Genomic DNA, 16,174 nt, shown 5'->3' with positions numbered 1-16,174 from the left:
TATGAAGTGGTCGCTGCAGAAGCGAAAACCTTTACTCTCGGGATCCCACAGCTTCATTTTAACCCGGTCACTAGCGTGTTTTATTACAATGATCCAACGTTTGCGGCGCTCCGGATCTTGGGGAATCCTGTAGATGGCTCATTCCTTATGTCGTCCGCGTCTGTTCTGCATCCTGGGGCACAACAGGAATCTACCATATTTCCCGTTTGAGTTTTCTGACAATAATAAATAGTCCAGCTGCGGGGCTTCTTCCTGCCAATATGGCGCCATGCCGGGAGAAGTGATGTCAACTCCCGGAGATCTATGGGGGGCCCCAAAGGAAAACCTGCTTATGGCCCCACAAATGCTTGGGCCGGCCCTGTACCTTTTGCCCCAAAAGAATAAAAAAGACAAAAGTTAAACCTTTTGTTTTTTTCCCCTTGATGTGGAAAAAAATAATAAATAAAACAAGATTTGGGCAAAAATGTAACTAAATTAGACACAAAAACACTTAACTGAATGTATTTACTGCGCCGTTTCGATTTGAACTGTTGCATGCCGGGAGAAGTGACGTCAACTCCTGGAGCTCTATACCTTTAGGTTTGGCTTTAACTTGTTCTGATATTAAGTATTTTACTTTCTAATTCTAAAGCTGAAAGTGAATTTTATTTAACTCTATAAATGCTAAATCAAACTAAATAAATAGAGATGTTGGTCTGTGGAATTATTTTGTTTATTCTGTTTTAATTCTGCAGATGCAAGCCCCGTGAAAGACTTAGACTGTTATGGACCAAACTTGGGAATTGCAACAATCATTTGCAACTGGACTAAAGTGGAAGGACTGAGCTCTGCCTTTCGGTATACTGTGATGGGAAGTTCACCGCTCATCCAATCAAGTTCCCTCTGCTGTACGCTCAATATTTCCGACCTTTCTTACAATACTAAGTACAATCTAGCCGTGGAGACTCTGAGCTGTGGGAATCCCAGCCCTCCCGTTTTTAAAAGCTGCCAAACTGGCATCACAAGTAAGTTTTGATCTTATTAAAAATTACAATAATATTTAAGTTGAACAAAACTTATTCCAGGATTCCTGCAAAAGTTAAAAAAATGTTTGTATCAAATGTTTTCAGTTTTCCATTGAGTTTGGTGAAGTAATTCATCTTTTTTGACCAATTTTTACTTTTTTAAAGACCCAACCCTTCCATCAAATTGGGAAAGTTTAGTGCCAGTGAAAGGCAAAACAAAGACATCATTCACAGTTCAGGTCGACCCCATTCTGCTAAACGGCACATGGGGACCAGTAACAAATGTTGGAATTTTGGTATCAAGGAACAATTACGGTAAGCTATTTATTTTCTTATTGTTCATGTTCTACTGTTAAAATATTTAGTACTCGGCTTACCAATCCTGAATTGTCTCATTTGAAAATTCTGTTTAATGTGGTACTTTTAGGTGAATAGTGAATGAGACGAGGGCATTTTCTCCTCTCATTAAACCAATTTTATTTTTTGTTTCAGCCCAAGTATCTGCTGACAAAGGTTTTCTGGCAAAAACTTACAAAAACTGGAAAGAAAATTTAGCTGATGGTTACCTGGCAGCAATAATAACCATTAGCAACAGCTCTGCATCGCGCAGCACTCAGGGTCCTTTGAGCATTGATGTTGGAACTGGAACCAGCTGGAAAGACTACTTCAATGGTCCTCTGGATCCTGCTGGATCATACAAGTAAAAACCTACATTTTCATAAGCAGATCTTCATCTGCACAACAACAAAAAAACATATAGCTTGTTTATTAATTTCTTTATATGCATTTATATTTGATTTACCGCAGTTTTCAACATAATTATGTTTAGGAGCTTAGATCAAAGCACTTTGTAAACACACTGGAATGATTCTATTAGTTCTTCATTTTTACTCCTGTTATAAATCATAATAGTCAATAGCATAAACACATGGTTCACTGAAATGAAATAATAATAAAATTTGTTTAAGCTGAGGACTTTTTTTTCATCCTACAGATACGCCATTGCAATCTTCACTCTTTTGGATTTGAACTCAACAACCCAGCTGGTTTCCATCAATTCTATCGTCTCAATAACAAATTTCAACACAGTCACTATAGATTCAGGTAACATGTTTATGAAAGTTTGTCTTGATTTTTTGTATTTAATGCTACTGAATAGGCTTGAAACTTGGAAGTGTTTCTGTCAAAATTTTAAACCAATGTTTCAGATATAATTCCGATTGCTGTTGGAGCTGCAGTTGCAGTGTTTGGAATTTTCCTAGTCCTCCTTTTGGGATTCGCCTACTGGAGAAGGTTATTGGTCACTGTCATTTTTTTCCCGTTTATTTCATTCAAAATAAAAACAAATAAAACATATAAACAATAAGAAAAAGATAACAAAAAATCAAATTTGAACGAAAAGGAGCAGAATGAAGAAAACATCTTATAATTTCTGCCCCCTTTTCCAGTAGAAATAATCAATTTATGTATAATTATCATTTGTCAGACACACACATGCAGATTCATTTGAAACTTTTTCCTGTTCTAAATTCCAGTGCGATCATGATAATTGATTTAATGTACATTTTCATAATTATTTAGTACACTCAATTTGGTACATTTTTTGAATATATTAAATGACAGAGTTTTTTTTATTTCCCTTTTAAGGTTATTCCATAATTTGACACCATTTACAAATATGTTCCACTCCTTAATTTTAGTTCTAAATCTAGGTTTTGTAAACACATCAGTTTCTTTCAGCATGTAATTACTAGTTCTCTTTTCAAATATCCCCTGCATGTTTGTTGGCAGAGTACCTAAATTGGCTTTATACATGGTTTGTAAGATTTTCCAGTCTTTTAAATCATGAAATTTCAGTAATTTATATTTAATAAACAATGGGTTCGATGGATCTCTACAGCCACTATAATTGATGATTCTCAGAGCTCTTTTCTGTAAAATAAGGGCTGTGTTTAGTTTTTGTATGTTGCTCCCCAGATTTCTACACAATGAGTCAAGTTTGGAACAATCAGTGAAATGTACAATGCCAACAAACCAGAATTAGTCAGTAAAAACTTGACTCTATGTAAAACTCATAAGGATTTGGCAATTTTACCTTTTATGTAACTAATATGGGATTTCCATGACAAGTCTTCATCAATAAGATGAATGTATTCGTTTGAGTAGTCACTGTAAACTCACTGTTCTCATTCATCATTACAGGTCATCCAAAAAGAAGGAGCCAGACATACCCATTCAACAATTGGGGTGAGATTTTTATTTTATTTTACTATTATTATTTTGAAATCAGAGTTCAAGCTAAATAGATTTTATTTTTACTTCTGATTTCTTTTTTATTTTTCTACTCCAGATCCAAAGTGTAAGTATAAGGTCTTTAGATCATGGGTTTTATCAAATATTTGCTGTTTTCCCATTAAAAAAAGACAATAACACATCGTCGTCTGAACTCTGTTGTGTATTTGAGCAGAAGCAGAGCTGTGAGGGTGGAGGAATTTGAAGCGTACTACAGGAAGCAGAAAGCAGACTCCAACTGTGGCTTTGCTGAAGAATTTGAGGTAAAACAAACAAATGTGAATATTCAACTGCAGTATTTTCCAATTAAGTAATCCTAAATATGTATTTGTGTGTTTAATACATTTTGCACTCCTCTGCTTCAGACATGTCAGAAATTTTAATCGCGACTTTTTTACTCTTAATAGGAGCTGAAACCCGTCGGCACAAGTCAGGCAAAGATCCACGCTCTGGCTTTGGAGAACAAGCCTAAAAATCGCTACAACAACGTGCTTCCTTGTAAGTCACTTCTATTCCTCCTTAACTCTCTGGGGTCCATCGGTGTCTTTTGAACAGATCTGATTTGGGACACTGTAGCAACAAGACTCCGCCTCCCTGAGTTTCGGTTTCAATTCAGCTTTAAAAATACACCCCAGTTTTTACATTTTGTAAATAGGCAAAGTAAAAGCGGAGTTATACTAAACTAAAAAACGACCTATTTTTAGACAATCTGATAACTTGTCAAAACATCAGTTTAGTAATCCGTGAGAGGGAATGTGCTGTTGTGAACATTAAAAAAAAACCACAAAAACATGAGATCCTTTTGCTGTTGGTGGAAGTCTCACATATTCAATAGATCAAAAGTATCATTATGTAGCTGAGAGAGAGAGGAAGGCCGCACGAGTAACGAGATGTGCGCAAAAAGGAGCCACTTCGCGGGGAAAGGGGTGGTGCGAACGGAGTAACAACAAACAATTAGACAGATATTGACGGTAAACTTCATATTTTGGAGCGATCCGGACAGATATATTGTCTCTGCAGTTTAGTAGGCTTTTATTGGGCTTATATAAAGGATGATGAGAAGGATAAATGTCCACCAGGCAGTTCAGATAGTACGGCTGTTTTCTGAACTGGAAGCAGAGGAAGTGGACGGAGACTCACAGCCGGAGTCTGAGGCAAATAGCGAGGATGTTGATGACGATGTGGCAGATCCATCCTTCCTCATAGAAGAGGTGGGTCATGATGACGTAGAGGATGAAGGCAGAGATCCAGCTCCTCGGAGATCCAACAAGAGGAGTGGGCGGCGCCGCGCAGCTGTCAGATCTCGATCTCTGCGGCGTGAGACAGAGCCACTCCCCACTCCAAAATGCATGTACATTATTGCCAAATTAATAAAATAAGTATAAATTCAGATAGTCCAGGTTGTCCTGAAAAAAATGATACCCCATAAGGCAATATTTATTGTTTTTATTAGAAAATACAAAAGAAAAACCAAAATGAGTCAAAAACAGTGATTTACACCCTGGATCCCAGAAGGCTAATAATTTTTTTTTCATTTGTTATTTGCTACATTTATTCATATTTTTATATATGTACAGTCTAGATTACCATTCTCAATTATAAAAAAAAACATTCATCATAAATGTTTGTTAGTTTCACAGTAAAATAAACAACTTTTTTCCAATTCGGATTTTATGTTTTTGAGTGATTTACAGTCTAATATGCAACCCCTTTATGTCCAAATATAAAAAATAAGTATGAATTCATAAAGTCCAGGTTGTGCTGAAATGATTGATACCACATAAGGCAGTGGTTATGGTTTTTATTTTGGAAATACAAAGCAAAACTCTAAATTAGTCAAAAACGGCAAATTACACCCTGGACCCCAGAGAGTTAATTGTTTTTCGCAATAAGACAACCCTTTTTTTTTTTACCGGGAAGTGTATCCAGACTCTAGAAAGGCCTTACAACTAAATTATCACATTCCACAGAACACATAAAAAAACAAATGGGGAAAAGAAATCAATGTTGTCATTGCAAAAGAAGACTGGGAGAGTTATTGCAGCCGTTTATGGAAATGCACCAATTCGCTTCCGCAGAGAGAATTTTCATGGAAAAGTATAATTAGATATTTTATTACTCCAAAACAAAAATCATCCTTTGGAACAGAAATGTTGGAGGCAATGTGGGAGTCAGAATGCCAATCATTACCATATTTTTGGTCACTCATTCAACAATACCGTTCAATTTTGAGTCTCTATTTCTTGAAAAAGTGAGTTCCTCTTCAAAGCTCTTCAGTAATTACCAATTTAACATCGTATTACAGCAGGGGAAAAGACTATAACTAGACACTGGTTGCACCCTGACTCTCCTACAACTTAAGAATAGGAAAGCATAGAGAATGGCATCTACATAATCAATCAATAAATCAATCAGATTTTTTTTATAAAGCGGTTTTCAAGCAAAGTGCGACTCTTAAGTGCTTTACAGAATTACAATGACCCCAAATTCCCATAACAGTTTGAAACCATTAACAGGCATATGCACACACACACACACACACACACACACACACACACACACACACACACATACACACACACACACACACACACACATCAGTAAAATTGTATATCCGGCTGAGTCCAGATGAGCCAATTAAGGTAAGGCAAGGAAACACCATCAGAGGAGCCGTCTGCCCCGGCAGCATCAGGACGCTCAGAGGAGGGGGAGCATGGACCCCCACCTCCACTTACTGTAAAAGGAAAAAGTGGAAAACGAAGAAAATGGTACAACTAAAAGAAATTGTTCCATGTAAGCCATGTATAGAAAATCTACATTTCATTGTGAAAGTCTCCTCTTTGATTGCATGATATGTGAACATGACAAAAATAACATCAATGTACCTTTCATAAATAAACAATTAGCAAAAACAAAGACAACCCCTGTTTTTAGCCATCAGCAGATTTTTTTATAGTTACATTTTTTGTCATCTAACACAATATGGGAGGAAAATGACCATATATTAATTATATTGATTTAATTCACACTCTTCTTCCCCTTCTAGATGATTCTTCAAGGGTGAAACTCTCGATTGTCCATGGAAATCCGAATGGCGATTACATTAATGCTGACTACATGCCGGTGTGTGCTCCATTTACAACTGCTCTCATCTTCTCACACGTGTACTTCACAGAAAATTATTATTCTTTAGAGAATTGTTTTGAAAAACAAGCTTAATTAATATTTTCATGTTTTTCTTTTGTTTCCCATCAGGGTTACCTCTCCAGGAAAGAGTTTATTGCCGCTCAGGGTCCTTTGCCTGTTACTGTCAGTGATTTCTGGAGGATGATCTGGGAAAAGAACGTGTACACTTTAGTCATGCTGACACGCTGTAATGAGCAGGGGAGAGTGAGTAGAGACAATAACTGGCTCAAGTAATGTTACTGAATAAATGTTACACAACGTTTGGTGTATTCAGTGTAAATTATGTACAGTTAGTTATTGAAGTAAAAATACCAGAATTCAGAATGTCATTTACGTTATTTTCATTTTCTAAATAAAGGTTTTTCAATGGTTATCTTCTCTTCCCAGGTTAAATGTGAGCAGTACTGGGGTCCAGGCACTATGCACTATAAAGACATAACTGTGACAATAACCACTGAAATCCCCCTGGAAGACTGGACCATCAGGGAGTTCAGCGTGAAAAATGCAAGTTATTTGTGAAAAACGGAGATTAAAACAGTTGGGTACCTCGGTTGTTACCGCTGCTTTAATGTTGTCCTTGTCCTCCAGGTTAAAACGACAGAGGTTCGTTTAGTTCGTCACTTCCACTTCACCGCCTGGCCGGATCATGGCGTTCCAGAAACCACAGAGCTCCTCATCAGCTTCAGACATTTGGTCAGAGAGCACATGAACCAGTACACGGACAGCCCCACCGTGGTCCACTGCAGGTTGGAAAAAAATGCAAACAAATGCAGTCTTTTAATTTTGTGGTACAATTAACACTGAAGAAATAATAACTGTGGGGTCTTTTCTCCACTCAGTGCTGGTGTGGGGCGCACAGGCACTTTTATAGCCATCGATCGTCTGATCTACCAGATCGAAAGGGACAATATTGTAGACGTCTATGGCATTGTTCACGACCTGCGAATGCACCGGCCCCTCATGGTGCAGACAGAGGTAGGACAATATCGCATGCATTGTTATTTCTTTCTGTACTTAAAGGTAATATAACACATCTTTTTTCCTGTAGGACCAGTATGTATTCCTAAACCAGTGTGCCTTGGACATCATCCGTTCAAGAACAGGGACCAATGTAGATCTAATCTACCAAAACACAGAGGCAATCTCAATTTATGAAAATGTAGAACCAAAGAAAGCGTATCCCAAAAGAAAACAATAACTTCATGGTGTTGTTTAGTTTTTTTTATCCGTATTGTTTTTCTTTGCAATCAAGGGCCGAGCACATACGTGTAAAATACTTTTCTGCTGTATTGATTTTGTATCAGTGACAAACTTTGGGTCTTAACCTCAGTTTATGTTGTATTTATTTTTTTTAAATGTTGAATATTTGAACATGGATGATGCAATACTGGAAATAATCATCAATCTAAAAAAATGTAATTATTTGTACAATTCTGCCTTAGATCTTTTTCTTATTCATGCATACTTTTGCACTGCACAACTATTTTACAAATGTGACCTACTGTAAACGACTCACTGATGATTCAGTTCTGCTCAGGTACATTTTTATGTATTTTTGTATTTTTACAATCTCTTTTTATATAGTAAGATCTGGAATAGACTTGTAAATAGTAAATATTGAGATATATTTTACAAACTAAATGCTTTACCACCAACAGGGAGCAGTGTTTTATTGTTTTTTAAATACTTTTTCTAAATAGGAACCATATATTATTTTTAATAAACCTTCAATTATTTCCATGTTTTTGCTCGACTAACAGCAACTCGATACAAACTGTGCAATTAATGATGGATTATATTTGTATGAGTCTTTCTTTTTATGCACTGCAATGTAAAAAATGCACTGGATGCATGTGTCCTTGACACTGTACACTTAAAAAATAGAGTGGTGTTTGTTTCATTTATGCCAGTGCTGCATTAAGTGGAATATTTTACCTGTCATTCCTCACTTAATTATTACAGCTCAGGAACTCCTTAAGAACATTTTACTGATAATTAAGGCGTAAAACCAGCATGTGCACTCAAGTGTACTGTCTAGAAATTGGAGTATGTTGATTTTCTTTTTATTCTGTGCATTCCCAAGAGTAACTGTAATGCCTTGTCACTTCCTGCTACATATCTGATCCAGCTATTGGGTCATTTCCTGTTAAAACCACCAGAGATGCACAACCCTTATTTTTATCTCAAGAATTTTCCATGAGGCAGGTACGTTTTTACAGAATCGTGTGGCCTTTCTTTGTCAAGTTTTAACTTGCAGTATCATTGTGTACTCAAAGCAATTAGATGCACTTGTGTTTTTAATAAATAACATAAATTAATATTTTTAATATGCTTGATGAAATGCTTGCTGGTTCAATGCAGCTATATAAAAGGAGCTTGAATTTAAATTATGTATATTTTTCTAACTGTCAAATGAAAAGAGTTTGAAGATGTACGCTGTGGTATTGGTCTACTTTTCATGAAAGCCCACCAGCTTCATTGTGATTAAAGCATTTACCAAAAATCTTGTTGCTATTTATTTTTCACTTCAAAGATAAGAACTTGGGTTTATTAAGATAAGATTAGATGAGTTACTTCAATGTCTATAAAACAAAGTAATGTAAATAAAATGCCATGTTGCTTGGGGAACTGAGCTGTTGCTCATTGTGGTTGTTTTTGATACTATGAAAGGGTATTTTCTTGTAGAAGATCAAGCAGCTTCTGGGAAAGATGAGGGAAAATCTTCACAATATGGGCTACACTAAGGGCTTTTTATATATATATATATTTTTTTTGCATTTCTCCTTAACCCTCTGGAGGCAGGCGTTGCAGATTTGCAACAGTTAAAACCTACCTACCTGGTTACTCCACGTACGTATTTCATGAGCATTTTTTAACTCAAAAGTACTCCTGAAGGACTTAGTTGTTCGTCCTTTTATCAAAACTTATTTTGAGCCTCACAGGGTTAACATTGACTGTAAGGGGAGGAGGCCACAGATGGCTTTTTTCAACCATTTTCATCACATATTGCAGTCTTCCTGTCCTTTATATTGCATTTCCCATTTCAGGAAGTGATGCAGAAAGTCAGGATGCACTGATGAAAAGTAAGGAGATAGATAGGGTGAGTTATTTCCCAGGAAGGTGCTCCTGAGCTGTCTTGGCTGGGTATGCTTAAATTGTAGGGTGGAGGATTTTCCTTTTTCAGAAGTCCTGGTCATTTGATGCTGATGTGTTTTGTTATTATTGCTCACAGTTGTCTCATCAACAGATTTAATGAGCTGGTTTGTGTAGAATTAAGTAGTGCAGTTATGAGTCTGCAGATACAGGAACAAAGGCCCAAGCACACCTCCTTGAGGTGCTCATTAACTTTAAAACAGTCAAATTCCAAACATTTTCTTGTTTGTTTGAGTCGCACAAAAATGTCACAAAACAGCAATGATCACTCAAATGTGTTCAGTATTGAGTTGGTTTCACACAGCCTAGTGACCTCACGTTGGTAATATAAGATACTAACAGAATGTTGGCTTCAGTAAGCCCCTCATATTTCCCTTTCACTCCTCCACATCATTCAAGTTTTATGCTGCTCACAACACATTAAAATAGATTTGACTTTATTCTACTTCATGTTGAAAAACCTACACCAAGCATTACTTAACACTTCATAGATCAGCCAATAAAATTATGAGTTATTTTAAATCCCTCACATCTAAACAAAAATACATATGGTTACCATGTGTTTATTCAGCAATCAAAAATAGTGAAGAAGTATGCAATATTAGAAGAAGCAATATTTGTATGTATAGCACCACTTTAGATAAAATCACAATGATATAGCAAACATTCACAAAAACATCTCTGTGTGTGTGTGTGTGTGTGTGTGTGTGTGTGTGTGTGTGTGTGTGTGTGTGTGTGTGTGTGTGTGTGTGTGTGTGTGTGTGTGTGTGTGTGTGTGTGTGTGTTTCATTCAGTGGGGAATGCAAATGCTTCAACTTTGCATCTTTTCCATGCACTATTGACAGACGAGATTACCATGACCTGGATGACTGAGAACCTTCACCAGCACTAATGACAGACATTTTCAGATTTTACAGTGTGCCTAGTAGTAGTATAGTAGTATGGCTTCCATTGATTAACTGTGCCTATATTTGAATTATGGTCGCAAAAGTGCAAAATATTTCATAAATATGTTACATTAAAATGTGGAAATAATTCCATAGATGGATCATGTATGAGAAAGACTGTTGATGTAGTACACAACTTTGACCGCAGGTGTCGCCAGAGCCCCAGCAGCGCGGCAACAGCAGAGGAACCGCAGCAGCAGGCAGGCAGGGCAGGGAGGCGGAGGACCCAGTCAGTCCAGTCCGCGCTCTCCATATTGAAACAGAGCGACTTCTCTTCCAGCAGACCCCAACCAACCCATCTGTCTCCCACAGCTCCCTGCTATGTCACTGGACTAGGGAGGAATCAGTGAAACTGTGTCAGCGCGGTCCTGATTCACAAAAACGGTAAGTTGTGCCGTTTCCTCACAACACCACGACAACAAAACGAGGCGGATAACTTTCTATTTTTAGTTACTCGTTTTTTTAATTCAACTCACATATGTGTGTTTTATGTGCTAACTTACGCTAGCTATGCTCCCTTTTACCTGAGAACGGGGGTTATTTTGAGGGTATTTTGGCATCCTATTTTTGCTTATATTTGACGGAATTTGGCGTGTTTAACTGCTAACGTTACTAGCTCGCCTCGCGCTACCCAAAGTTAACCCTCACCTCCAGCCTATGAGGCTACGGGCCTTTTGCAGCAGCCAGCCCACGGAGGCTTTTATGAAACCAGGAGAAACGCTTGTGGTTTCCAGGGTTTACGTTCCTCTGACGATCAGCTGCGTGTGTAAAACAAAAATAACCGAAAATCGTAAACATGAGCAAGATCAAGCGGATAATGCTCCACAGTGGGAGTGCAACAGCATGTGCAGCACAGCATTCATTTACGGAATAATCGATATTTTATTTCCAAATAACCTTCACCATCTGTGAAGGCTAACGTTTTGCTTTCAGTTTAATTATGATAAGAACTGTTAGATAGATAAACCGACACAGATCACCACACATGTAAACAGGCTCACGTGTATCTTCAGTCATCTGATTATTTTTGGGGATGTTTTATATATAGGTAAATTACCTGCATTTATGTTCTACGTACTGGTGGTTAAATTTTTTCAGTTTCTATGCTTCTGGTGGCACAGCTCTTTAATTTGAACATTGTATAATGTTGAAGCTTATCTGTTGATTAGACAGATGTACAATTGCTGAACACAAGTGGCAAAATCCAGTGTGCTTTGGTGCCACACATCGACATATATATATATATATATATATATATATATATGGCACCACATATTAGTGCTTCTGAGGTCCACACACGTTAGTGTGGTTTTTAGGGACACCTGTTCAATTGCTTGTGAACACAAATGACCTATTAGCCGATGACCGGACAGAAACATCTGGGCCTGGTGAAGGCGTATTGCTGAATTTCAAACTGGGCACCAGAATGGAGAAAAGAAAAAGAGGACTGAAGTGACTTTAAATGTGGAATTATTGGATCAGGATGTTGGCGAGGCAACAGCGGCTCAAATAAGCACTCCTGTCAGCTAAGAGCAGGAAACTTCGGTTCACAGAGTAATACCAGATTAGGACAATAAGAGATTGGGTAAATGCTGCTTGGTCTCATGAGTTTAGCTGCAACATTCAGGGTGTAAACATGAAAGCATGGATTCTTCTAGCATTTTGACTCAATGGTTTAGGCTTCCACTGGTGGTGAAATGGTGTGGGGGAGGTTTGCTCAGCCCACTTTGGACCCCTTATTACCACCTGAGCCTGGTTTAAACGCCACAGCCTACCTGAGTATTGTGGCTACTTTCAGCAGGATAATGTGCCATGTCACAAAGCTCAAACCATCTCAAAATGGTTTCTTGATCATGACGATGAGTTCACTGAACTCCCAACAGACTCCCTAGTCACCAGATCCCAATCCAATACGCAATCTTTGGGATTTGGAGAAGCAGGAGAACCTCATCATGGATGAGCAGCCAACAAATCTGCATCAACTGCATGATTTCCATATGGACCTAAATGGCTATGGAATTTTTCCAACATGGTGTTGAATCTATGACATGAAGAATGAAGGTTGTTCTGAAGACAGAAGTGGCCCAACCCTGTACTTATAAAATTGCACCTATTAAAATGACCAATGGATGTATCTAAGCTATTGTGTAATAGTGCAAAATAAAACCCTTGATAGAGAAGTACTGTCTAGTTCTAAAAACTAGCAAAACATAGTAACAGAAACCCGTGTACTAGCTCATGCAGCAAATATCTTCGTTACACAAAACAAAAACATCTCATAGCCTTGAGTAACACGTTACCCTCATTTCTCCAGATCTACTGTTGGTGTTTGTGTGTAGAGAGGCATGCTGACCTACATCTGCTCTCAGCGTCAACAGACAAAAGGACATAGTCACCAGCATCAGGTTTTCAGCCTGAGCTCTGTAACAGAAACAAAGTAAGCTGCAAATTAATGAGTTCAAATTGCTGCTACTGTCTAAAAATACTCATTCATTGAGGTTACTTAGTACTTTTTCTTTGTATTTTATAATAATTATGATGTAAATTGTGCTAGTCCTTGTCTGAGGCCAATAAATAGAAAAAAAATTGCAAAAACGATTCAATGCCACTTTGCAGCATTTCCAGGGCTCATCATCTTTAAAGTGTCTTGTATTCTGTAGAATAAGGCTTTCATAGAGATGAGAACAGCACTGACGTACACTTTAGCTAATAGTTACAATAGTTTCTGAATGTTGTCGCTTAAATTACGTGAAAGGAAAGGCCCTAGAGAGGGCAAGTGCATGAGGAAGTGATTACCAGATTGCCTGAAACGGGTGTTAGATAATACCTGTGAAATTTCAGTGAAGTGAGAAAAGACATTTAAGCAGCTTTTGTTCGTTGTTCCCTTCCTGTCAAGCTCTGCAGTCTGCATATTATTTTATTCTCATTTAAATCCAGGCTTTATAACATCAGTCAGAAATGTCAGTTCACTCCAGTCTTTTATATTGATAAAGTGCTGAAGGTCAGACTGGATATGTTATCAAGAACAGAAAGGGCACTTGGAGGTCAGATACTATTAGAACTAGGTCGTTAAATCATTAACAACATATACTATTTGCTTATACGAATCATCTCGCAATGTAATCTTTATAATAAATGTTCAGATCTATTGCCAATGCTGAATCAGTAAACATCTATTCGGTTTTACAACTGGGCTTAAACAGAGGTGTTTTATTTTCCTGCACTGATTTGTAAACACCTGATGTCTGATTAAAGCGTGTGACAGTCTGCCTGCTCTAATCAGGTGGGGATATATAATGGTGTTGGGCCCTAAGCCTATCAAGTTGAACTGCAGCTTTGCTCTGAATTACAAACAGGGAGAGACTGGTGGTAAATGAAGGAAAGACCTAGAAACTTATTTCATCTATAATTTTTTTTATTTAATTTACAATAATCCAAAAAATATATAACCATTGATTCTTAAAATATATGGATTTTGTAAAATAAAACACCTAGAAATGATTTATTCAAACATGATTGCTCTCGACTGTATAGACATTCTACTTCCATCTTTATACTTGTTTATTTATTTATTTATTTTTACTTTTCCTCTGTGAATGAAAATCTTTTCCAACATCTAGTTGGGAAATCTTGGCCAAAACTCTTTCATACAGAATCTGCCTTCAAATAATGAATGCACTTTTAGCAGCCAGAGCTGCCAGAGCTGTGCCAAGATGCCCCTCCCTTGCAGATCTTTTTTATTTAGTGACTTTAGAGCTGCAGTGTTGCCTTTACGGCTCTAACCAGGTTTCCCTTTCACAAAATATCTCCTTTGTTACAGAGAAAATCCATCTCAGTGTTTTTTTCCCAAGTGGTATTGAAGCTAAATAATTAGGAAAAATGACAAACCTGATCACACTTTTTTCTCATGACAAAAATAAAACTAATTTAAATGCTGCTTGTGTCTGTTTTCTGGTGGACTCAGCACAAAGACGAGATAGCATAAATGCACTAGTTGTTTCCCATCACCGACATTTGATTTAAAGTACCGTAATTTTCTCGGCTTGCACTGAGATTTTGTCTCTTGTACACCTCGTGTTGAACACTGGTTGTCTGCAGCTTTTCAGAGATGAGCTGCAGCATCTGCGCTGAGTTCATAACTGGGCAGTTGTATTTTATTTTGTACAAGCTTTAACACAGTGTTTTATTCTGAATAAAATCTGCCAGGACTCTTGCACCAGCCCTGTTTGCAGGGTCATCGTCATGGGCTGTGCAGAGTCAGATTAGCTATTTTTTGTCGGGATCTGGCTGGGGATGTTTTCAGATCATGAAACGACTTTAGCTACAGACAAATTAGCTAATGCTCGCTAGTGTAAAGCCACGGCTTTGTTTTTTGATGAAATGTTTTTGTTTCAAGACTGATGCTTGTGGCTGTACTCTCTCTGCAGAGCTGATGAAGTAGTCAGGTGGGTGAGAAGAGTGACACTGTTACGTTACTCTGAATGGAAACTTGTGACTCCAAGCTGTTGCCATTCATGTCAAGTAAATCCAAGACAGTAAAGCATCAGTCTAACCTTTAAAGAGAGACATTGGGTTTCAGAAGCTGGCTGGTTTCTGAGTTGAGGAAATATCATCTGACTTTATTCTTAGTTTGATACCCCTTACAAAGTCAGTTTCTTCTGCAACTTCTCTCATCATGTGTCCCTAATTACTGGCGTTAATTTGGATTATAAGAATGTCAAATAAAGATGCATTCTTGGTCTCTTAATTAAGAAATCAATGATGTGTGACATCTTCCTGATATCCCAGTATGGTCCAGATCGCAGCACGGTCCGTCTGTCTGTGGTTGATTTTTTGCTTTAGTATGTGTGAAGTAGGGACAAATTATTTTTGACTTGGGTATTCTCTTTATGAACTGTACATTAATGAAGAATTTGTAAAGAAGAATTAGATTGCTGGAAATTATGATTAAAATGAAGGCATTTATAGGATAGGTTATTTCAGTATATGTTATTGATCTGAAGTTAAACAAATCCAGTCGTTTGTGCTTGCATTGTAAAAGTTAAAAATTATTTAATGATCGGATATTTCCAAAACAGTTTCATGAAAACGTCTTGATTGTTGTGACCTTCATGAATAATTAATTTAATACTGAGATGTAGGTCATTTATTAGTTTTTCTGGATAGAATGATTTCAGATTACAGAGTATGTGTTGGCACCAGAGCAAAAATAACCTACCTTATGGCAAGAGGGCATGAGCAATAATTAGTGTATGAGGTCTTTGCAAGGTCACTCTAGTGTTAAATGCAGGATCACGGTGTAATCTGCTGATGTTGTGTTGATTGTCTCGCTTTATTTTCTGTCTGGAAAAATTGAGGTTCAGGGTGGATCATTCAGACACAAAATAATTTAACATCAGCTTGTTCTCTAGACAAACGCTTCATATTTGTTTGTTTACATTTGTATCGCTTCACATCAAAATCACATAACACACTGTTGACAAAGGTTGACGAGTATGGATGCTAAGAGTCAGATAACCATCTGATTTGTCACTGGTGATACATGTTAGCCATAGATATTAGCTCAGACCTCCAAGGCACTTGTCACTTTCC

At 37.4% G+C, this 16,174-nt stretch overlaps 2 protein-coding genes across 7 annotated transcripts in view; both read left to right on the top strand.

Moving 5' to 3' along the window:
* The window catches only part of ptprjb.1 (protein tyrosine phosphatase receptor type Jb, tandem duplicate 1), a 49,890-nt gene extending 40,905 nt beyond the window's left edge, over positions 1-8,985 (top strand). For all 4 annotated transcript variants that reach the window (XM_070550704.1, XM_070550703.1, XM_070550702.1 and 1 more), the window contains 14 exons: positions 735-1,004; positions 1,170-1,319; positions 1,497-1,704; positions 1,999-2,108; positions 2,213-2,297; positions 3,207-3,251; positions 3,472-3,559; positions 3,704-3,794; positions 6,343-6,419; positions 6,552-6,686; positions 6,870-6,986; positions 7,071-7,228; positions 7,322-7,457; positions 7,531-8,985. In XM_070550704.1, the coding sequence (XP_070406805.1) occupies positions 735-1,004; positions 1,170-1,319; positions 1,497-1,704; positions 1,999-2,108; positions 2,213-2,297; positions 3,207-3,251; positions 3,472-3,559; positions 3,704-3,794; positions 6,343-6,419; positions 6,552-6,686; positions 6,870-6,986; positions 7,071-7,228; positions 7,322-7,457; positions 7,531-7,680 (1,820 nt within the window). In that variant the 3' untranslated portion in view covers positions 7,681-8,985. The remainder of the gene's footprint in view (positions 1-734; positions 1,005-1,169; positions 1,320-1,496; positions 1,705-1,998; positions 2,109-2,212; positions 2,298-3,206; positions 3,252-3,471; positions 3,560-3,703; positions 3,795-6,342; positions 6,420-6,551; positions 6,687-6,869; positions 6,987-7,070; positions 7,229-7,321; positions 7,458-7,530) is intronic.
* A 1,710-nt stretch (positions 8,986-10,695) lies between these two features.
* osbpl5 (oxysterol binding protein-like 5) overlaps positions 10,696-16,174 on the top strand; it is a 41,147-nt gene continuing 35,668 nt past the window's right edge. The window contains exon 1 of one of the 3 annotated variants that reach the window (XM_015964879.3): positions 10,696-10,966. The gene's annotated coding sequence lies outside the window, so the exon portion shown is untranslated. The remainder of the gene's footprint in view (positions 10,967-16,174) is intronic. The other 2 variants (XM_015964881.3, XM_054733240.2) reach the window with 2 other exon arrangements.

Source organism: Nothobranchius furzeri, chromosome 4 (genome assembly GCF_043380555.1).
Source record: "Nothobranchius furzeri strain GRZ-AD chromosome 4, NfurGRZ-RIMD1, whole genome shotgun sequence".
Lineage (NCBI taxonomy): Eukaryota > Metazoa > Chordata > Actinopteri > Cyprinodontiformes > Nothobranchiidae > Nothobranchius > Nothobranchius furzeri.
The sequence above is the reverse complement of the archived record's forward strand: the minus strand, read 5'-3'. Positions and strand labels throughout refer to the sequence as shown.